At 40.4% G+C, this 22,157-nt stretch overlaps 1 protein-coding gene across 12 annotated transcripts in view; it reads left to right on the top strand.

Moving 5' to 3' along the window:
* Positions 1–22,157, top strand: part of LOC310707033 (uncharacterized protein) — a 182,451-nt gene that overhangs the window by 83,773 nt on the left and 76,521 nt on the right. For 3 of the 12 annotated variants that reach the window (XR_014526268.1, XR_014526271.1, XR_014526272.1), the window contains exons 1-2: positions 7,840–9,272; positions 9,901–9,983. Coding sequence is in view for 1 of the 12 variants with exons in the window: in XM_083503626.1 (XP_083359752.1) it covers positions 9,901–9,983 (83 nt within the window). In the remaining 11 variants the exon portion in view is untranslated. The other 9 variants (XR_014526269.1, XR_014526270.1, XM_083503626.1 and 6 more) reach the window with 7 other exon arrangements.

Genomic DNA, 22,157 nt, shown 5'->3' with positions numbered 1-22,157 from the left:
GGAAGCTCTGAAAAAGCAACAAGCCACTGTCATGCTCTTCGTGTACAGCAGGGCTCCCATTAATTTCAGTTACGGGGCTGGCAGATAAAACTAAGGATTGTGCCTTTATAATTGACAAGGTTGTGCTTGTATTCAGGGACCGGACCAATCATGCTCTGAACAGCTACCAAATTCTCTTTTAAATTATACACATAACATCTAGCTGTTGTTATTTTTATAAACTAGCTCATATGTCATACCTAACCCAAAAGAACTATTTTAATAGATTTCTCAGAGTGATTTTAAAGAGCATTTATTTCTACAGCACTTGGCTTGGTAACAATAGATTTTTAAGCCCTTAGCAAAATGCTTATATTCAACTTGTATGCACACCCTGGGAAATAAATCAACATTTTTATTTTCTTAAATGAGACATTAGATATTAGTATTGTCAACTGTTGTTTCTGCTCTGGAAAAACCAAAAAGTGTTGTGTTTACTCATTTGTATATAAGAAGCATTACTGATTTTTGTGGTGGCCAGGAAAATGTAGGGGGCGCATGTTTTTATGGACTTACTTGGTAGTTCTCACTGAGGTTGAAATTAAAGTACACTTCATTGTACAGGTCATACAGTTCCCTTTGCCAGATCTAAGGGGAAACAATTTAAATATACCTTTCTTTCAAGGTTGCATCCAAAGCTGGCAGATAATTTGTATTTGTGGTGAAACAACGAATCATTTTTCATCTAGAATTAGGAATCACATGTGACAGAAGTTGAAGCCAACCACATGGATCCAGACACTGAGCAGAACCCTGCTCACCCAATGGGGCTTTCCACTCAAAATGCTCATCGACTCATACAAGACATCTCTGTGGAAAATCCCAAATTCAATTCAATCCATAGCCAGTATATATTAAACTTTGGGATTTTCCACAGTACTGATGGGGCTTGAACTTGTTAACTATTTTAAAGCCATTTTGCATTCTGATCACTCTAACAGCGGACACTCTATATTTAAATAAATATTGAAGATAGCAAGTACTGATAATGACCCTTGCACTTTAATACCAAGGCCTCTCACATTCAGTAACTATGAATTAAATATCCACAGAAATGTAGCAGTACACAAGCTCAAGTAATTTTATTTATTGGCAACCTAATTAATCAAAGACAGATGATAAATAAATTAAATAATTTTAAAGCTGTGGCAACTCCAAAAAAATCCAAAATGAAGTGTTTTCCTTAATATTTATGATCCTTTAGGTTGTATATCTGTATATTTTTAGATTACAAAATATGTAATGTGGTTAAAGTTAATGTGTTTTTAAAAGAGGATAAGCAAAGAGAAGTTTTGTCTAAGTGGTTAAACCTGGCATTTGCTGCAAATCTGATGTCAAGGGGAAATATTATTAGTATTAGATTTCATTTCTTTCTCTCATGTATAACCATTATTAATTTCAAATTAAGGTGGTTTTTTTGGTATTTTCTTTTCTATTATTTTCATATGCTTCCATTAATGGGAGTGAAGAGTTCTAGAGAATTAATATCACCATAGTGGAGACCTATTCTTATTAGACATCCATTTGCAAAGTTATATTTGAAAATATATTACAGTAATTTTCCCACTGTGTATAAACTATGTTTATATATTGCATAGCTTGTTTCCTAACTAAAAAAACCCCCCTACAATTAATATTCACCACATTTCTTTATTTCCCCCTCCCTCCCACAATGTTTTGTAATGTATATTGTGCTATAATAAAAATGTCAATGTGTTTCTATCTAACATAACACAAAAAAGCAATATATGTTGGTCTACCTTGACAGAATATAAAGCATTTTGGCTGTTTAGTAAATACGGGTTCTTAATTGATCAGAAAGCTATTTTGATCGCTACCTGTGCAGAAAAACTGCACGAGCATATATAAAGGGGTTTTTTTTTTATAAAAAATCCCTAGTTGCCTGCTAAGTGTGTCCTTCTAAGTGTGTGTGTGTGTGTGTGTGTGTGTGTGAGAGAGAGAGAGAGAGAGAGAGAGAGAGATAAGTCTCACACACAAATCCAGCCAAAATTAAGCACTTTTAAATCTCAGTTTTGGGATCTCTCTTGCTGGAGTCAGTACTTGGACTTGTCTGTTTATGGGAGTGCAGGCAGAGTGAAGGTTGAAGCTAGTTGTAAAACAGTCCGTGTTATAATTCCCTTCTAAATGGGGATTAAATTATTTATTGAAACAAGGTAATAAAACTTGCTCCTTATTCATAAGCAACACCACTGAAATGAAAGAGCCTTAAGCCCAAGCAAGAGAATTCAAGTTTGTTATCACAAATTTTAGAATGAAAGCCTCATGACACATTAATATAATACTGCATATAATGTAAGTGTATCAACCAATTTGCATTATACTGTATCTTTGTCAATGCTTCCATTTTTAAAAGGTGAAGAGTCCAGAATTTGGTACTTTGTATAATTAACATTACTTACTGTGGTGAAGGCTTTTTAAAAACATTGCAATTGACTTACTGGTGAAATTTGAAATAGGCTGGTCTAGAATGAACTGAGAAGAATTATTTACAACCTGCAGTTCTGAGCAATTTTCTGAACCACACAGTTTTTAACACATAGCACGTGTTTATTTTGCATATTTATTTATATTCTGTTATGGTTCAATGCATAAATATTTGTAATTGCTGAAAGGAAAATAAATGTGCAAGTTGCTTAAAAATAATTTTAAAATAATATTTTTTGCTATCAGCCCTGTTGCGTCATTTTTTTGAAGCAAGATTACAATTAGTGGGGAAATTAAGTGTCCGGGCCCACCTTGTGTGTCCATGTGTCATACACAAAATTCACTGAGGAAAGCTTGTAAATTTATAAGATTTTATTATTTATGTAGTTTTCGGTTTATAGATCACTGCGTTTCAAATATTAAAAGGGTTTCAAAAGTACTTGTCAAGTATTTCACCACGCTTATCTTCTTTAGGCTGCTATACACAATTGGCTGGCAGTAAGCTCCACTGAACTCAACGTATAGGATTGTACTGCTAAGTGCATCAAACTAGGGTAGAGTTCTACTATTGTATAACTTTTGAACTCACAGTGCTTCATTTTTAAAAGGAAATAAGTAAAATTTCTACCTCAAAAATAAAAGTGTGAAAGGCAAAAGCCCACATCTTATAGGCAGGAATGTGTACACATGCAGAAAATCCTAAAAACAAGGATGGGGGGAATCACATCCAGTGTATTTAATGGAGGGCTGATGTTGTCTCATGCATTCATTCAGCCTTTATTCCCATAATTTAGATAATTAAATCATAAAGGGGGGTCCTAAAACATTGGTAATCCAGACATACAAAAGATTCAATAGCCAACATTAAGTAATATTAAGTAACTTTAGATTTGACTTTTAAAATCTCTGCTAAATATCCTGAAACCAATCTCAGTAGTTTCAAGAATACCATCCCTCAACAAACATTGCATTACAAATTCTTTGCAAGTAGATACTTTAAACTTCAAAGGAGTCACCATTAGGTGTCTCCGAAGAGTATAAAAGAGAAGGCAGTCCAAAATTATATGGTATATTGTATCTGGTGTATTCATACCACAAGAGCAAAGTCTTTCTGGAAGGGTATTTTTTGGAACCTTCCAAACAGTACAAATGGGGGGAATGCATTTAAACGGGCTAGCATAAAAACTCAATGATACAAAGCGTTATCTAAATTATAAAAATTAGTTGGGCCTCATTCCATGACAAGGCTGCACACCTGAGTAAGCAGATGAGCATACAGAAGGCTGAGAAGGGTAAAGTTTTTGAAATACATAATTATTGAACCTATATTTATTTATTGCCTTATATGGGGAATAAAATATTAAAGGAAAAGCAAATGTTTTGTTAAATATTAGCATAATCTTAGATGTCAGTGACGGGACTGCCATAGCAACAAGCTAAGCATAACAACAGTCACGTTAATTCTTACCACGTTATTTTAGAATTACTGTCCAATACACTGAAAGTGGCTGTTTTGTTTTGTAAATAGATACTAATGAAGCAGCTTAGTAAATGACAGAATATATAATGTGTCGTAAATATAGCAAGTATTAAAAATGTAGCATTGACTTTCTTATATATCAATGGGGTTCAAATGTGCTGCAGTGAAATGAGTTTTGATACAACATAATGCAAAGTTAAAGCAATGTGAAAAGATGAAGGTAGTATTAAGAGTAAATATATGAAATATATTTATTTTTATCTTAATTATATGGTACACCAAATAGCTCTTTAAACCCATGAATGTTAATATCCAGTGTTAATAGCCAGTGTGTGTTGATACTGAGCAGATGTGAATCTTTACTGCTTTAGATTTGCTGAAAATGTATTTTAAAGTAAGCTGTTCTATCCCTCCCCCATTTTTTTAAAAAGGAAAGTAACCTCTCAATACTCTGTGTTTAATTCACTAATTCGACTAATTCAATGCACTGTTATTTTTATTTTTTATTTTTTATGTGGAAACAAATTGTGTGTTGAGGGGCGAAACTTTGTTCTACATCCGAAGTATCATTTATATAGGTTTACCAGTTCGGTGCCAAGTTCCCTATAAAATAAGACAATTAAGTCCTACTGAAATTGATGGGAGCTGAAGGAGAGCGCTACAGTTTCCTCCTTCCTTTCCATGGTGGTTGTGCGGATTGTGACCATAGTGTAGTGTTAGAAACAGCCTTATGTGCTGCACTGCCGTTCTCAGCTGTGCTTCAGGTCTGATGGCTCTTTCACCACCAGATGCATCTCACATAAAGAAATGCAGCGCAAGTAAAAACATGTGTAGCTAATTACATGTACAAGAGAATATTAAGTATAGTAATTTTGTCCTTGTGTCACCCAAAATCTCAGTATTAAAAGACAGCAGCATTTAATATTTGCCATTTCAAGTGCCATATTGAAATTAATCATTTATGTAGTTTTGATTTATGAAATAGAAAATGTGTCTTTCCTAGAATATTTCAAGTCTCTATCAAGAGTTTTTAATCCTTAAAAATAAAAAAACTGTTGTGTTTTAAAAATATATATATCCTGAAAAGAGACAGACATGAAGAGACTGAGAGACATTTTTTAAAAAAATTGCTTGAAGTAAACATTAAGAAAATGAAAAACAACAACCCCATAATATGGCTCACTGACAAAAAAAAATTACTAAATTCTCTGTCTTCTTAAAATTCTCATACCAGAAAAGTTTGGTTCAGAAGTATCCAGGTAATTATTTTCACTTTCCAGAACCATTTAAGTGTTGGTTTATGTCATCTCCAAAAGATAAAATCATACAATAATTTAGAAGGAATGTATACTTCACATTTCTGTTTCTTACTGAATAAAATCAAAAGTAAACATGCCACCATATGCTCCCATGATTAATGTAAACAAATAAAAGATAGATAAAATGTTATTGTGGATCTAGAGCTAGTAAAAGTTTTAATTCATTTGGGTGGGGTTTATATATTCATCTCGCTACAGCATTTTGCATCTGAAAATATAATTATTAGTGGCAGATAACCAGCATTTAAGATAATATTACAAATCTGTGTCAATGCAGAAATATTTTATAGTCTACTATATACTTGATTCATGATTCTCTACTTCAGAATAAATAATGGGAAACGAGTGTTAATTGAATAGGTGGTTTAATGGTTTTATACAATTTTCGTATCATAGTATCTCAACACAGATATTAAAAACATTCGTGTTTCCTCTCCGTCTCAAAAGCAAGCAGCAGCAGCAGCAGCAGCAGACCAAAGCAAAGAGGAGACAAGGTCCGTGGGAAGCCAAATTTTCTGAGACACTTTCTAAGGATGGCAGGTGCCTTTTTAAAATGGCCAAATGTGGACAAAGCCGGGGGGGGGAGAGGGAAATTGGCATGTATTGCAATATTTGTAACTCGCTGCTATATATACACTGTCAGGCTGCAGTTCTAGTTAAGACAAATAGGCTGTTTTCCCTATACTAGCTGTTAGATAAGATGCCCACTAGACTAGCAGTAGTTACAATGTGAGCTTTGCTGTTTCAAAATAAGCTTAAATATAGACAAACTATGTAAGTGGACAGGAGACCAGATAATTTCAGTGCTGTGAATTTCTAGTACTTCTTATGAACTTGCATTTGGAAAGGGGAATTAGCTGCGCTGTTGCCTGCCTATGAGCTGTCAAGGAAAAGGCAAGGTGGTCAGTATCCCAGAAGTGAAAAATATTTTGAAATAAAGCAAAACTATACAGTTGACTTCTTCCAGTTGATATATTTTCCTGTCAGTTCTTAGGAACAAAAAGTGCTATTTCTAATGAGAATTTTTCTCATGGCAGTACATGGGCAAATATTTGTCATAATCCTGTCAGCAGAATTTGAAGAGAGTTGAGTCAAAATGAAATGATGGCAATTCTACATCCAGGCAAAAGCCCCGGTCAGGTTCCCTAACTGCTCCCTGAGGCTGCAGTCCTCTACCATTTTCTGAAGAGAAAGTAGAGAAGGTTTGGCAAAGTATCTTCATAGAAGTCAGAGATTTTGTGCTCGAATATTGCAAGGCATCCCTTAAAATGTGCTGGGTAATTGAGCATTCTAAAGCTTGTGCGTATCTGTGTGTATGAGAGAGAGAAGCCGTACGAAATACGCTGATTTACAAATACACCAATAGGGGGGAAATCTATCTATGTATCTATCTATTTAAAATATGAAAGTGGGATTTCAATTGGTTGATTGAAATGGTGAGATGTGACGCAAAAGGACACTTGGATGGGTAGAAATGCTGATGTGTGCCAAAGCAGGCCCACCAAGAAATATGGTTGTGGTGGTTGTTGCTGTGTGTGTGTGTGTGTGTGTGAGAGAGAGAGAGAGAGAGAGAGAGAGAGAGAGAGAGAGAAAGGTGGGAGTTGTGCAGGCCTTGCACTTTCTTTTTTGCTCACCCTTTGACTGAATATCTCAGGGCTGCGATATGTGTGATGGGTCGGTCTATCTACAGAGCAGAAGAGAAAGAAAGCCATTGCAAAGTGGGCTGGAAGGGTTTGCTGAACACCTTCTCCGCCCCCCGAAGCTAGGCGATGTGCGTGTTCAGTCCACTTTCCCATGCGTGTCTGTCTCAGCCCAGCAGCAGCTCGGCAGGCGGGAGGCAGAAGACCTCGATCTGCCCATCCGCCCGCCCAGGCGGAGCTGCCAGTCAGAGCCCAGGCCACGAAGAGAGACAAAGGGGGGCAGGGACACATTCACACGTGAAACGCAACGCCCGAAGCAGCAGAAGACAGCCCCAGTCCCGGCGCCAGGAGGGCGCACCTTGAAAATGGAAAAGGAAAGGCGCAGAAGAAGAGCCCACCTTCGTCCGGCGGCAGTCGCGAGCAGAAGTTCGCCCTGGTCGGGGGGGGGGCGGGAGGCTTCTTGGGCAAAGGGAAGTTTCGCCGAGGACGCGCTCGGCCCCGGAGCCCAGGGGGCAGGAAGCTGCGCTACGAGAGCGCTCCATGGGAAAAGCCCCGAGCGAGGCCAGAGAAGAGACGGGGACACATTAGAATCTCTCTTTTGACGCGTCTTCCCTCATATATATCTCTCAAGGCGGCGGAGGCTTCGTTTCCTCGAAGAACTGGAAGGCTTCTCTGTGCTTGGAAAGTGGGCAGGAAGTGTCAGGCGGGGGCGGGCACCAAAGGGCCCTTTCCCCCAAGTACTTGGTAACCAGCGACGGGCTTTTGGCCCGACTCCTCGAGTCTGTTGGGGGGGGCGAGGATGGAGAGAGCGGCGAGTCTCCTCAGGACGCCCCCCCCCCCGCGTGGAGCAGCCCCGGGGCGCGCGGCCGCGAGGGGGGCGCGCGAGGCCGCCCGCTCGCCTGGCCCCTTCCTCCCTCCCTCGCGGCGCGCCCGTGGCAGCTGTTTCTCTTCCAGCCCCGCCGCTGAGCTGTCTCGCCCAAAGGCTGATCGGCGCTTGACTCGCTGCCAAGCTCGTCGCCAGGCCCAGCAGCCTCGGCTGGGCTGTGCAGCTGCTGGCGAGGGAAGGGCGGCAGAAAACAAGGGCTGCTGCTCCCCCCCCCCTCGGCTCTCCCTTGTCTCCGCCAGTGGCTGCCCTGATTTCCCTTCCCCGCCTCGGGCGCAGCTTCTCCAGCGGGGCCTGCGGACGCCTTTGCGCTGCCAACCTGCAGCCCGTTCCCTCTAAAGATGGAGTGAGTTTCTCTCCGGGCTTTGTGTGCCTTGCGTGCCTTTCCCTCTTTGGCACCGAGTCGGGGCGGGGGGGGGGGGAGACCAGGCGGAGGAGGCGCCGCCAAAGTTGAAGGAAGCAAAGCGCCTTTCTGCAGCATCTGGGCATGTGCGCGCGCGCGCGCGCCTGGTGCATGTGTGTGCGAAGCCCCCCCCCCCCAGCCCCCGATCCCACTCGGGCTCCCTTCTTTCTCTGCCACTGCACCAGTCCTCCAGCCGCGTCACAAGCACAAGCCCGCATTGGGCTGGCAGAAGAAGAGCTCTTGCTGGCTCGCAGGGGCGGCGGCCAAAGGCAGGCGAGCAAGAGCAAAGCAAAGAGACCTCGCTGCGCTGCAGATCGGGCGCAGGGAACCGTGTGTGTGTGTGTCGGCGCGCGCGCGCGCGTGCGAGAGCGAGAGATGCCTATGTGCGTAAGTACGTCTTCCTCCTGGGCTTCCGCCGCGCGCTCCGTCTGCTCGCCGCGGCCCGATTGCGCGAGTCGCTCGCGAGAGGACAAGGTGATTCCTTTGCCGCTTGCTTCAAGGGCCGCCTCCCCTTCAGATGGCCTTCAAAAACTTTTTTATCATTTTTAAAACATGGCCAGAAAGGACCACTGCTCCCCTTCCCCTGGGCTGTATTTTTAACTCCTCTTCCCCCTCTTACAATATTTGGAATATTTTTTCATCTCCTTCACTGCACTTTGCTTTGAGGTTTAGGTACTTCCCCAAACCCTGCTGTTTTCTCTCCTTATCTGGGGGTTTATTTCTTTTGACCAACCCATCAGGATTTGCGTAGTTTGCAAGCTATGAAAATGTGATATTTTAAAAATGTTTTTCCTTTTCTGAATAGAATGCTGGGGCATTTCTCCCCCCCCCCTTTTTTCTCTCTCTTTTGGATTGTCTGGAATGTATAAGAGACTCTCCTGTGTGAGAAAGGCTATTCACCTGCGCCCCTTTGAAAAGTTAGCCTGATACAAGTGGAAATATTTACATGTTTTGGTTGCCCAAGCATCCTGGCATTTTCTTCTGCTTCTCATCCTCCACCCTAATGGAAACACAGGGCTGGTGCATTAAAAATGCTACCTCCAGGACAGGTGCCAACTTCAAGGTAAAAAGCAGTAAAATAGGTGATAGAAGGATGGGGGGGGGGGGAGAGAGCAGACAATCAGGAATTACAAAGTCTATCTGAAATTATGATTGAATTTTGCCATCCAAAATGGGCGAAGGGAAAAGTTGAAAAGATACTTTTTCTGCATGCATTCAAAAGGGGTGAAGAGACTCTTTTCTTTCTTTCTTTCTTTCTTTCTTTCTTTCTTTCTTTCTTTCTTTCCTTGCCTACTGAATTATTCAAACTGTCAGTGGTGAATCCAGGGACATTAGCATGCACCAGGCATGCTGTTTGTCTGTTTGCTAACATTCTTCATTCAAGACTTGTTAACTGCCAGACAAGCTTAACACGCTCCTCTCCTCTCCCCCCTTTCCTTTCTCATTCTGCCTCCCTCCCTCACAGTGTCTTTCCTTCTCTCTCATGCCACCCCTCTCTGCCTCTTCTATTGTTGTTGCTGGGAGCTGGCAGCCAGGGGGGCAGCGGTGGCAGGGAAAGCATGTGGCTGCGAGGCTGGAGCCCTGTGGTTGCTAGGGAAGGACCGCCTTCCCATATTTGCCAGGCCTGTGTGCACTTGCAAAATCAAGAAATGCCACGGAGATCACCGAGTGTCTTCCATCTGCTTTCACAGGAGACCGCAGAACTGCAAGGTGAACACACTGTCGTCCTCTCTCTGCTTCTCGTCCTTGTGGCTGGATTCCTACTCTTCCCCGGGTAAGAGTCAGTCCCTTCCTTAGATGCTTCTGATTATTACGTCGCAACATTTCACATTTAGCAGCATTCACAACAGAGTGGGGGAACAGAGTAAAATTGCCGAGAGGAAAACGAAGTTTAATCACTCGGATTGGATATTGGTGGATTGTCCTAGGATTCACTAAGTTAGACCACCTAACCAGCAACATCTTCATTGGCCTAGCCGGGTCTCAGTCCGGCTTGCTAAAAATGACGGCTTTTAGATTTAAGGATGTTGTGTAGTTACTGTTCCCCCCCCCCCATTTCTGTGCCTATCGTTTTCATTCTATCATTTTGTCACCCTGATTTAAAACCAGCAACCTTTCATTTTTCAGAAAATCAGATGCATGGTTTGTTTTTGAATGCAAATGTTCTGGGTCTTGTGGCAGTTTTGGTTTTGCTTCACTGACAAGTTTTCATGAGTGGTGTGTTTCCTTACCTTTTGGTGCGTAGGTGGAGGTATACATACACGATACATAAAAATTATTATATAGATGATACGCCTTTTTACCAGAATGGCACTTTGCAGAGATATGGCACTGAATCAGATTGTGTAGTCTGTTCTGACTTTTATTTGACCATGCTTTCTCTTGGAACTGGAAGCTTTATACTCTCCCTTATTGCAAGGCTTTGCGTGTCTGTCTGCATGCTCACATGTATCGAGGAACCGATAGGCTTTTAAAAAAAGACAACATTTAAAACTATATTCTTTGGTAACACAATTCAGTGGCAATAACCTTTGCCCAAGTAGTGCAATGACATGTATTTAGGCACATCTGTACCACATGTTATTTGATAAGGAGAGGGATTAATATTATAATAATACATTTTACATTATTTTTGTAAAATCCCCAGAGGAATCTGAAGTATGTCACTGCACTATGTATACATATTGCGTCTATGGCCAGTCATAATATATGGATGTCTGCTTTTTAATTATTCATAACAAAAGCATTTATGCTAATGCTTTTCTTTTTCTTTTTTTACTGGAAACCAATGTATACATCAAAACAACATGTGGATATGGATGCTCTTTTGATGAACTTGACAGTCAGCCAGTTTGGCAAACACTGTACATTTTAGATATATTCGTACTGTGCATAAGCCGAACCTCTAATATGCTTAGTTTTATTCATATTCCCAATTAAAATATGCATAGATAATATGCATCATTTGCTAAATGAAAAAATACTTGGATTGAGCTTTCGTTTCTGATGTTGAAGCTTCTTCCTCTTTTTTTTTAGACAAGTGTGGGAGATTTCAGTTTAGCCAAGGAGGAGAATGTATTGCAATACATCTGCTTGTGTATCTCTTAAATTTAAGGACACTTAAAAAAATAGGCGGGGTTGTGAAATTGCAAATACGTAGAACATACTTTCTGGTTTGTATAGAGACACATTTTAAACAGAGACATTAGCCAATATGAGGATGGCAGACATGTAGTAGCTCTTGTGGAGAATTGTTTAATGGTAACATAATGTAAAATGCAAATAATAACATCTGTATCTATAGCTGATGTGTGTGTTTATGCCGATAATCTGAGACCAAAGAGATAAAACATTCTGGAGGAAATACAGCATTATTTCTTCATAGTTCAGAAAGGCCTATGCCTTCCCCAAACAACTGTAATAGAAGTGTACGTATTAAATTGCTACCACTTTTTAGCATTTGTACTTTCAGTATATTGCATCCACGTCCAAGATTTTTATGGCTAATTTGTTTTTGTGTTATATGAAGAAAAGTTATTGTGGATACTGAGGGTAATTTATTATGTTGGAAAATCACATTTGAAAGTATACTTAAGATAATATTCTCTTTAAATTAACTATGGGAATTTGGGGGGATGTGAGAGGAATTAAATTGGATAAATTGGTAAGAGATGAACAGGAACAACATGATTAGGTTATTTACTCTTCTGCAATTTTCATACAATTGTAAAGTAAGTACTTGCAGAGACGGTGATCCTGAGCCAAGTCTGTGGAAGAAAGGCGTATTGAAATTAATGGGAATAATTTCAGGGAGTCTTTTTAGGACTAGAATTCTAGGTTAGTGCCAAGACAGAAATTATGATCATGCGTGAGTGTGTTCCTGTAATATATAGCATGTACGGTGTGTACAGATTATAATTGTGATATTTAGGTGTTGAATATGCTACAAATAAGTTGGGATTTTACCTTTCTTGTCCTAACTTTGTCCTTTTCAAGGGTTTGGCAAGGGAATACGGTGTATCAAAAAAGTATTTCCTTCATGAAAATCTACCAGCATTGCAGGTTTTGCTGTACCAAGTACTGAGCAGGAAGGGATTCCTTATTTAAAAGTAAAATTCACACCAGAGCTAGACAAAGTTGGGAATCCTGAGCTCCATTATATGCAATACAGCCCTACTGAAGTAAATCTATCTGTGTATACAATTGCAGTCAAGCACCTCAGTGAAGCACAAGTGATGCAGCCTTTTTTACAAACCTGAAATCCCTCTGATCAGCAGTTTTGGGGGAAGACAGGAAGGACCGGATCCTTTCCTCTGGTTCCTCTCTGGAATGGCTGATCACCAGGATTTTAGCTTTTAAAAATCCACGTGTGGGAATTACAGGGCCAGCACCCAGCTCTGCCCATGGCCTGCTATCCAGCCTGGGAGATGTACACAGAATCCTTCCTATCATGGCAGAAGCAGGTTATTAAAGGCACTACGATATACGTAAAAAGCAGAAGGGCAACCAGCAGTAAAATAAAATGAGGCCTGAAGTGACCACTTCCTAGAAACAGACAGATTGTGGTTAGATAAATAACCGCATGTGAAGATAATAGATGAGAATGGACGTCCGGAGAGCCTTCGTTTTCTTTTAGAAAAGTACTGTTTCCTATTACACCAAGTATAATGGAACTGTAGTTAAAAATTCAGCAAAAGCATCTGGGGGGGGGGGAATTAAGCAAGATTAGGGTAGGTGTACTCCCCCCCCCCAAATAGTACATTTATTTTATTTTTGAAAAATGCAGAAAACAAAGAAATAACGTACAGTAGTACCAGAATTTCCCCACATTTAGTATGCACAAATATATGCATACTAAATGTATATACTAGATGTATATACTATTGTACATCATCTATATATTCAGTAAACATAGATAACTTTTAAAATGATAAATGGAATTCTCTTTATTGTCCACATTTTTCCTGCAAAAAAGTTCCATTTTCTTAAAAATTCACAGCTTCTCGGACTGAATACTTTTGCTTAGCCTCTGTCTTATCTTCACAGGATTCTTGTTATTATGGAGGTACCTTTCTTCAGCGTCAATGCACAAGAGCCTTACGTTCACGCCCATAGGGTTTCTTGTTTAAGATAGACTCATCGTACTTGTAAAGGGGGTGTATACAGAGTAGGTTCGTGGAGATCCCAAATACATAGCAATCAGGTATTGCGATGGAAAGGGAAAGATAGGAATGCGCTGCCACGTAGTAAAATGTCCATGTGAACTGAGTTCAGAATAGTGAGCCTTTCCCCTGAGAAGGAAGTTATCATAGCATCTTCTGGGCATTCCATGATCATATCTTGCCCTGGTCATATCCTGATGCAGCTATTGGTAATAATGAGTGGGTTGTTTTTTTATTACGCCATCTGTGTGAAAGTGTAGCCATGCGTTGCTAGGTTAAAATCTTACTCAATTGTATTTTGTAAAGCTGTATGTGACTGGGCTGGATTGAGGAAACACACACATTTTAAAATGGAAAGAGGTATTGACACCCAAAAGCTGAAGGGCCTGATTGTAGCCACATTGAATCCTGTGTATGCATACACACAAACTGCAGATTAACATAACGAGAGATCCTTGTTGAAGAAGACATACTGGGACTGCTATATTAGGTGTGTTGATAAAGCTAGGTAGATGTATCGTAAGGAGTATGCAAAGCTAAAACTGTGATTGAAATTTGAGAAACGCTTGAGTTAGGCCTTGAATGACTCCAGCATTGAGTGTACAGTCAATGGATAACCCAGTCCTTTGGGTAGATCAAAAGCTGCATTTATATGATTGAGAAATTGGTATTAAATGCTCAGATTGGGATCATTAAGCACTAGCAAATCTTGGCTTTCTGTAACAGTTTTTAAGAATAAAATCGTAAGTGACAACAGTATGTTAAACTGCCTTCCTATTTACTGGGGCGTTAGCTCTTATACGTAACAGAGGTTACGTAGCCAGCATGGTGTTCTCTAGATATTGCACCACAACTCACATTATCCTTTGGTAACATGGCCAGTGGTCAGGGATGATTGGAGCTGTAGTTCAGCAACACCAGGAGGGTACCATATTGTCTATTCCTTCTCTATAGTATCCTCGTCACAGATCTTCAGGAGAAATCTTGCAGAGTATCCCATGGATTTTAGAATTTAGACAGGCTTGGATTGGAAGAGGCAGGCACTCTTTTGCTGTGACGCCACAGCTGTGGAACTCACTTCGTCAGGAGACTTGTGGGATCCAGTTTTTGGTTATCTTCCACGAGATAATGAGGATGTTTCTGTCAGAAGTCATTATTCAGAGTAACTATGTTTTGCAAAATATTTTGCCATGTTTTTTATTAATACTTTATTTTGTTGAACTGTGACCTGCCTGGAGAGTATACATTCTAGAAAGTTGGCTTAGAAACATAAACGATAATAATGATACATACCTTGTGGTAATTTGCACCCTTTTGCAAGCATTCTTTGTGGCTTCTGTTGAATCATAGTTCAGTTGAATCCATGCCTGTGCCAGAAAAACTAAGTCAGACAATGCAGGCCTTCACTTTGTAGTTAATAAGGGATTATATGCACAAGAGAGACAGCTGCAAAGTGGGTTCCCTTAATGTTTTAATTTTTTACAAAAAATACTTTTTAAACTAGTGCTGTAATTATTTTATTTCCTACTTTGCACACTATCTTTCTCTGGACAATTCCTGTGGATTTGATTCCTTTTAGAAGTGTATACATTGACCTAATACAGATGTAAATAATAGTTCCCAAACATACAGCACAGAATCATGGTTTACGTCAGTAAGCTAAGCTGTGATCCCAGAGGACATATATGTATAGAAAAGCATCAGTGAGACCTTCCCATCACTTATAAGCATATATATAAAGTATAGTTTGTGTGGTGCAGTTGTTATCCTTAGCCATGGTTACTGCAAATCGTTTGTGTACCAACCATACTTCTATATCCTGACTGGCAGACAATCCTTCAACTTTGATTATGTTTTCAAATATACAGGTGAAACTTCGAAAATTAGAATATCGTGGAAAAGTTCATTTATTTAGACCAGCATGGACCTCTGAGAAGTAGAAGCATGCATATGTACTCAGGGCTTGGTATGGACCCCTTTTGCATCAATTACTGCCTCAATGCGGTGTGGCATAGATGCTATCAGCTTGTGGCACTGCTGAGGTGTTATGGAAGACCAGGATGCTTCAATAGCCTCCTTCAGCTCTTCATTGCTCAGTCTCATGTCTCTCATCTGTCTCTTGGCAATGCCCCATAGATTCTCTATCGGGTTCAGGTCAGGCACAATAATCCCATGGGCATTGAATCAGGTTTTGGTACTTTTGGCAGTGTGGGCAGGTGCTAAAGTCCTGCTGGAAAATGAAGTCAGCATCCCCATAAAGCTCGTCTGCGGAAGGAAGCATGAAGTGCTCCAACACCAGCTGAAGACATGGCTCCCTAAATCAACACAGACTGTGGAAACTTCACACTGGACTTCAAGCATCTGGCATTGTGTGCCTCCCCATTCTTCCTCCTGACTCTGGGTCCTTGGTTTCCAAATGAGATGCAAAAGCTGCTCTCATCAGAAAAGAGATTTGGGGAGCCATGTACATATGCATGCTTCTACTTCCCAGAGGCCCAATACTGGTCTATTTGCAATCCTTGTTTTGCTGATTTCATTTAATATTCTAATTTTCTGAGATTGTCAATTTGGGGTTTTCATCAGCTGTACGCCATGATCACCACAATTATAACAAATAAAGGCTTGACATATCTTGCTTTGCATGTCATGAGTCTATCTCATATATTAGTTTCACCTTTTAAGTTGAATTACTGAAATAAATGAACTTTCCCACAATATTCTAATTTTCCGAGTTTCACCTGTATTAGGTTCTAAACCACTTTGAGGGTTTTTTTCTGAAAAATATAAAGTGGTATAAAAATGAAATAAATAATAATAGTAATACTTAACAATGAAAATAAACCCTTGTTGAACATTATAGATTCCTAGGACTGCATTACTAGAGCTGCGCATGTTGATGGGAATATGTTTTAAACTGAGAATAATTGTTTCTGATTCCAGCTAATAAGTAACACAAAGTAGTTCTCTTGATCTAATAAAAAAAAAAGTTTTCAGGAATACTGCTATTAGCCAAAACATCTTAACTAGAGTAGAGCCAAACTGAGGGAACCATTTTGCAAATGTTCTTTATAATGCCTTCCTACAGCAGGGCCGCTTTTTGACTTTTTTCTTTTCATATGACTCAGAAGGACATGGAAATGCTCCCTGGGCCCAAGGGGCTGAACTTCTGATCCCTGCCTTGGCATCCTGCTGCGCTTCCGTTGGCTGCCCTTACAGCACAGCAAAGCCAGGTATTGGCCTGCCCACCTCAACCACACAGGGCTCTGTTTCATCTTGCTGAGTGGCGAGGGCAGGAAGTGAAATAACCGCAGTGTGGCACACTACGACGGCAAGAGTTCGCCTGGTTGTCTGAATAATATAAAATCCATTTCGCCGTGAGGCACTGTGACAACATCTCCTTTATGACATATCATGTCCCCTTTAAAGCATGCCTTTTGCCCTGAAAATATTTTGGGGTGAGAATTCCAAGGTATCGCTAATCTTAACATATAACTCTGAAGACTTGTTGCTTAGGATGGGCTGTGCCAGCATGCAGGCTTTCAAAATGAGAAATTATGTGTACTTTGAGGAGTTTGGAATGAGTATTGTATTGAATTTAAATTATGACTCAGAAAGATTCACAACAAAGACCCATGCAGCTTGCCATCCTTTTTTCTGCTGAGACATTAGTAAGCTTTTTTTTGCTAAGATATTATAGCATGCTTTGATTTTCTTTTAACGTTGCTTTTATTCTTGCTATCATTTGCTATATGTTTTTGTTCCAAGCTCTCTGACATAAAGACATGTATTGGAGCAGACCCATTGACTTAGCTTCAGTTTAAGGGCTTCTTTATAACATACTTAGATCATCTTGCACAGTATTTCACTTTGCAAGACAGAGTTTTTGTAAAGGGAAGAAAATAGGTATCAAAAAGTTTATTTTGACAAAACAGTTCATTGTTGGTACTCTATAGTTTTAGCAGTGTCAGCCACATTTATGTAGGATTTGCGTACTTAAATCCTATTCCTCAGTAAATTTCCTGGTACGTAAGACCCATAGATTTTAAGGGAGCGGAGCTCATTTCAAAATGAAGGGCTTGATCTCCTCAACCCCTTGCTCTATCCTTCCCCTCTCCAACTTCCCTGCCAGCTGATCTCTGTGCGGAATTAACTCTTCCTCACTAGGCCCCTTCCACATTCGCACAGCTGCACACAACCTGCTCACCTGGGATAGACAGAAATCATCCCCTGGCAGGCACAGGAGTGGTGTGCATTAAATAGTAAAAATTATTCTGAATATAGCCGCAAATTCTAAGTAGGGATGAAGATGCTGTTGTTGGAAAAAATACTGGTTTTGTATTTGTTACTTTTCTGAGTTTCAGTGTTTAAGTTCCATAAAAGTTGTTAGGGTTTTTGCAACCATTGCCTTATCCTAATTAACTATGGCTAATAAGGTAAAGTCAACATAATGAAAGAGAAATAGTTGCAGAAGCAATGTTCATATGTTATGTGGCAAACCAACTTGCGTTTGTGTTTCAAGTTGAGCCGTACATTTTTTGAGACCATGATGTTGTTTTTCCTACATTACCATACATTTCTAAATACAGTAGCTAATTTAACAGGAAATAATGTGTAATACATAATTAAAATTGTAATTCATCACAAGCTAAAGTTATGGATATGTGTAATTTTAATTCCCTCTGCATAGCATTATTGGCAGGTGTCATGATATGGAGAATAATAATCAATTTAAGATTTATTTTTTCTTTTAAGTAGGAATTGTGTTATGTAGAAGTCATAAATAAATGTAAAGCACAAAGTAAGCTACTAAAACACTTTACATTTTGGTATTTAATTGGCATATGGTGCAGAATGATATAGAATTATCTATAATAATTATCATCACCTCTGTTTTCGACACCACAGTCTGTTTTCTGTGTTGTATAAAAAGAGTTTTAAGAACTATACCATAGTCCTACAATTCAATATTGTGATATAGTACATATTACAGTACAGTGGTATCTTGGGTTACAGACGCTTCAGGTTACAGACTCCGCTACCCCAGAAATAGTACCTCGGGTTAAGAACTTTGCTTCAGGATGAGAACAGAAATCGTGCGGCGCAGCAGCAGCGGGAGGCCCCATTAGCTAAAGTGGTGCTTCAGGTTAAGAACAGTTTCAGGTTAAGAACGGACCTCCAGAAGAAATTAAGTTCTTAACCTGAGGTACTACTGTACATCTTTGCTGCCCATGTTTGTTTTTAAAGTCAGCAAATTTTGCTAGTCAGTTACTCTTTTGGTAAACCACAGCATATTACATTCTCAGGCTCTAATCCGAAGTTTCTTGTGTCTCTTTATTCCGTTGAGTTTTAATTGGACTAATACATTACTGTAAAGCAAAAAAAAATTAAGCACAGGTGTATGATATCCATAAATGCAGGGATCCAAGTGCAGTTTCGGAGCTTCATGTCTGGACCTGAGTTTTGAATATCTGATCACTATTTTTACTAATTGAAACAACAATAAAATGTGTTTTTAGACAATGTTGCCTCTGCATTCATGTTGTTAGACTTTGTCCTATTAGGTAGTTGTAGGATCTGAGATGTTTAAAAATAGGGAGAAAACATATTTGAAGGATAAAGAAGTTGTGCAGTCTCAAGGCTCAAGAGGCAAGTTTACCATGCCCCAAGATTTGTTTGACATGTTACATTATTTGTAGTTTAAATTGCCTTATTTTTATTTGCTTTTTGACAAAAAAAGTCTTCAAGGTAGCTTAGAATGGCAACCATAAAATTCCACACCAAAAATAAAGATAGATTACACTGCAATACAGAGTTTCATTCATGTTATTTATAAAAAAATTTAAATATAGCTATTCATTTTAAAAAATCAGAGCGGTGTAGAACAGTCATACAGAAAACCACGTAATAAAAGCCATATTGCCAGATCTTTTGATTGTGGTGGTTCTGAGGTGCAGGGAGAGATCCTGTGAATATGGCCCAGTGCGGGCCAGGATGAAGCCTAGTAGGCAGAGGAGGGATGGTGGTGGAAAAACGTGAACGTTCCCAAGCCAGGCAAGAAATAACCTGTCCCATTGCTTCTCCCTTCGTTCTCTGAGATTGTTCTCCTCCAACTGCATCTGCAGATCTTTAACGGTGGCAAGCATGGTACGATGACATCCAAGAGAAATAGCACCAAAGAAAACTTCAAGACTGGACTTCGATACTTTAGAGAAGCATCACCCCACCCCACATAGAGAATGAAGCTTTTTTTAAAGCACTGTAGAAGAGTGGACATTAACCTCTGAAATTTGCTGTCTGAAAGAAATTATTTGTGTTGCTTCACGTTCTAGAAGCAAGTGTAGTAGCAAAATAGTTCTAGTTGGTGACTTGAGTAACGTAGGTCTGCAACAGTGTTAGAAACTGAGATAGGAAAGCCAGGAGCTAAATGGCGCCTTAAACCAAGGTTATGGGCGCAACAACAGCACACTTTTTATAACAAGAATACAAAGCTCGAAATGAATAAACTGCAGTTGAAACCTTATGTTCATTTTTCACATGGCCTGGTCCTGATCTGAAGGCTTCAAAAAACAAAGCCACGCTTCCCCTGCCCGCCCCCTTCATATTCATGAACATGCCACACACATCCTGTTAACATCATCTAAGCCTGTAGCCATCATCACATCTTGTGGCAACAAATCTCATAGTTTGACTATGTACCGCAGGGGCAGATATTGTGGCGCACCCCATATTATGTTGTTGGACTACAATTCCCATCAGCTCCTACCAGCCCCCATACCTGATGGCTTCGGTTGGTGGGAGTTGTAGTTCAACAGCATCTGGATTGTACAGGGTGAATAAATTTGTGCCTAGGAATCATTGTGCTAGAAACCATTATGCTTCATTGAATGACTAGTGTTACAGAAGATGGGCAATGAAGGTGATCCCCTCCCTGTGGCTGTTAATTGGCTACATTCATTAAATGCTATGCGAGGTATATTTACATTGCAAGCATATGCATGTCTAGGCAGAAGTGCACCCCGTGGGATTCAAGGGGACTTGCTCCCCAGCACATGGACGATTGCAAACCTCAGGCTAGCAGCCTATTCACTGGTATATCCCGCTGAAAAATCCCACATGGGATTTGGGAGAGGACAGCACTGTGAAGTTGCAATGGATACACACTTTACTTGGAAGTCACAAGGCTTCCTTTCTGAACAGGCAGCTCTGGAGCTGGACCACACACAGATTGCAAAACAAAAAGGCTCCCCAAATGCAAAACAAAAGTTACCCCCGAAATGCCTTTTTTTTGCCTGCCAACTTCTCAGCCACACAAGACTAGCCCCAACCCCGCTCATTTTCCCCTTTGCTGCCCCCCAAGCAGCCCCGACTTCTAGCATCCCTCCCCGCAGGCGCCTCACAAAGTTTCTCTGTCCCCCCATGGCGAGGCTCCCTTCCTCTGGGCCACCTCCGAGTCCTGATAGTACTTTGCGGGCAGCAGTTCCGCCGCCAAGGCCAGGCCCAGCCGGGGCAAATGCGGTGGAGGAAGGCACCGGGAACTCCCTCCGCTGGCCTCAGCCTCGCTCGGCGCCATTTCTGGCAGGGCTGCAGGGGCTCCCCTCTTCTCCCCCGGCCATCGCCCGCCGCCATGGCCGTTTCCCCGGACTCCAACTCTCGGGCCCTGGACTCCCCGCACCACTATGGCCTATGGGTAAGACGGCCCTGCCCGCTGCTATGGGAAAGTATGCCTTAGTTTAAGAACGCTTTGGTTTAAGAATGGACTTCCGGAATGGATTAAGGTACCACTGTGTTACAGTGGGGGAACTACACTTGTGACTGTCACTTTTGACAGCTGCTACACTTTCAGACTGCATTCAGACAGTCCTCCAAACCATAACTGGAGGACTGGGATTTGAGAGCTCCTCCTTTCCCTTTCCTCATGCTCACAACTAAGTATATTGCTTTCTGGCCTTACCAAATGCTGCTATGTCTAGGTCAACGAGCAAGTTTTGAGCAAGCCCCCAGGCCAAGGCTGCAAACTTTCCCCATGACTTACTTCATGGTTTGGAGGATTGTCTGAATGCAGAACTAGTTTAGTGTCTAGGCTGACTCAGACACTTGCTTACATATTCCCTGATGGTTTTCTTTTTGCCCATCACAACAGTTTGTATTGTGATTGAGTTACGTGTTTTTTATTTTAATGTTCCCGGGTTTCCCCCCATCTAATTTGGAGTACTATACGTCTCCAGTTTTACATTTAATTCCTAAGCAGATTTCCTTGGAAGTAGGTACCTTTGAATTATTTTAAAATGTATTTAGGATCACAGCCATAAGTAGGTAGAAAAATATAACTGGAATAAAGTAAGTTAATAAGGTTGCCCCAAATTTGCCTGTTTTCTTGAATAATTCCATTTTTATTTCTGACTGGTACTATTGCAATATCTGTGGTGAAAGATTATACTGGTCAAAATAGAAAATGTGGTAAACTTGTAGCAGTTCCATAGCTTTGCTTATAGTTTCAAAATGTGTAAGAATTACATTATCTGAAATGAAATATTTCTGCTCTATCCAAATGATTAGTTAAGGTCAGCATGATAAAAAATAGAAAAATCAACTAAAAAACTGAACAATTAGCATTTTTAAAAAGACATGTAGTTTCACCTTTCTTGCATAGCTCATTAAAGCATTATTTTAAAAATTAACTTACCTTGGCATTTGTGCGACATTCTGACAGCTTAATCACAAAACAAATTTCAAAACAAATAGGCACTGTCTTTTATATGGGGACTCTAAATCCCCAGTAATTGATA

This window comes from Podarcis liolepis, assembly GCF_965112155.1.
Source record: "Podarcis liolepis genome assembly, chromosome: 5".
Classification (NCBI taxonomy): domain Eukaryota; kingdom Metazoa; phylum Chordata; class Lepidosauria; order Squamata; family Lacertidae; genus Podarcis; species Podarcis liolepis.
Note: the sequence above shows the minus strand (reverse complement) of the source record. Positions and strands in the feature narration are given on the sequence as shown.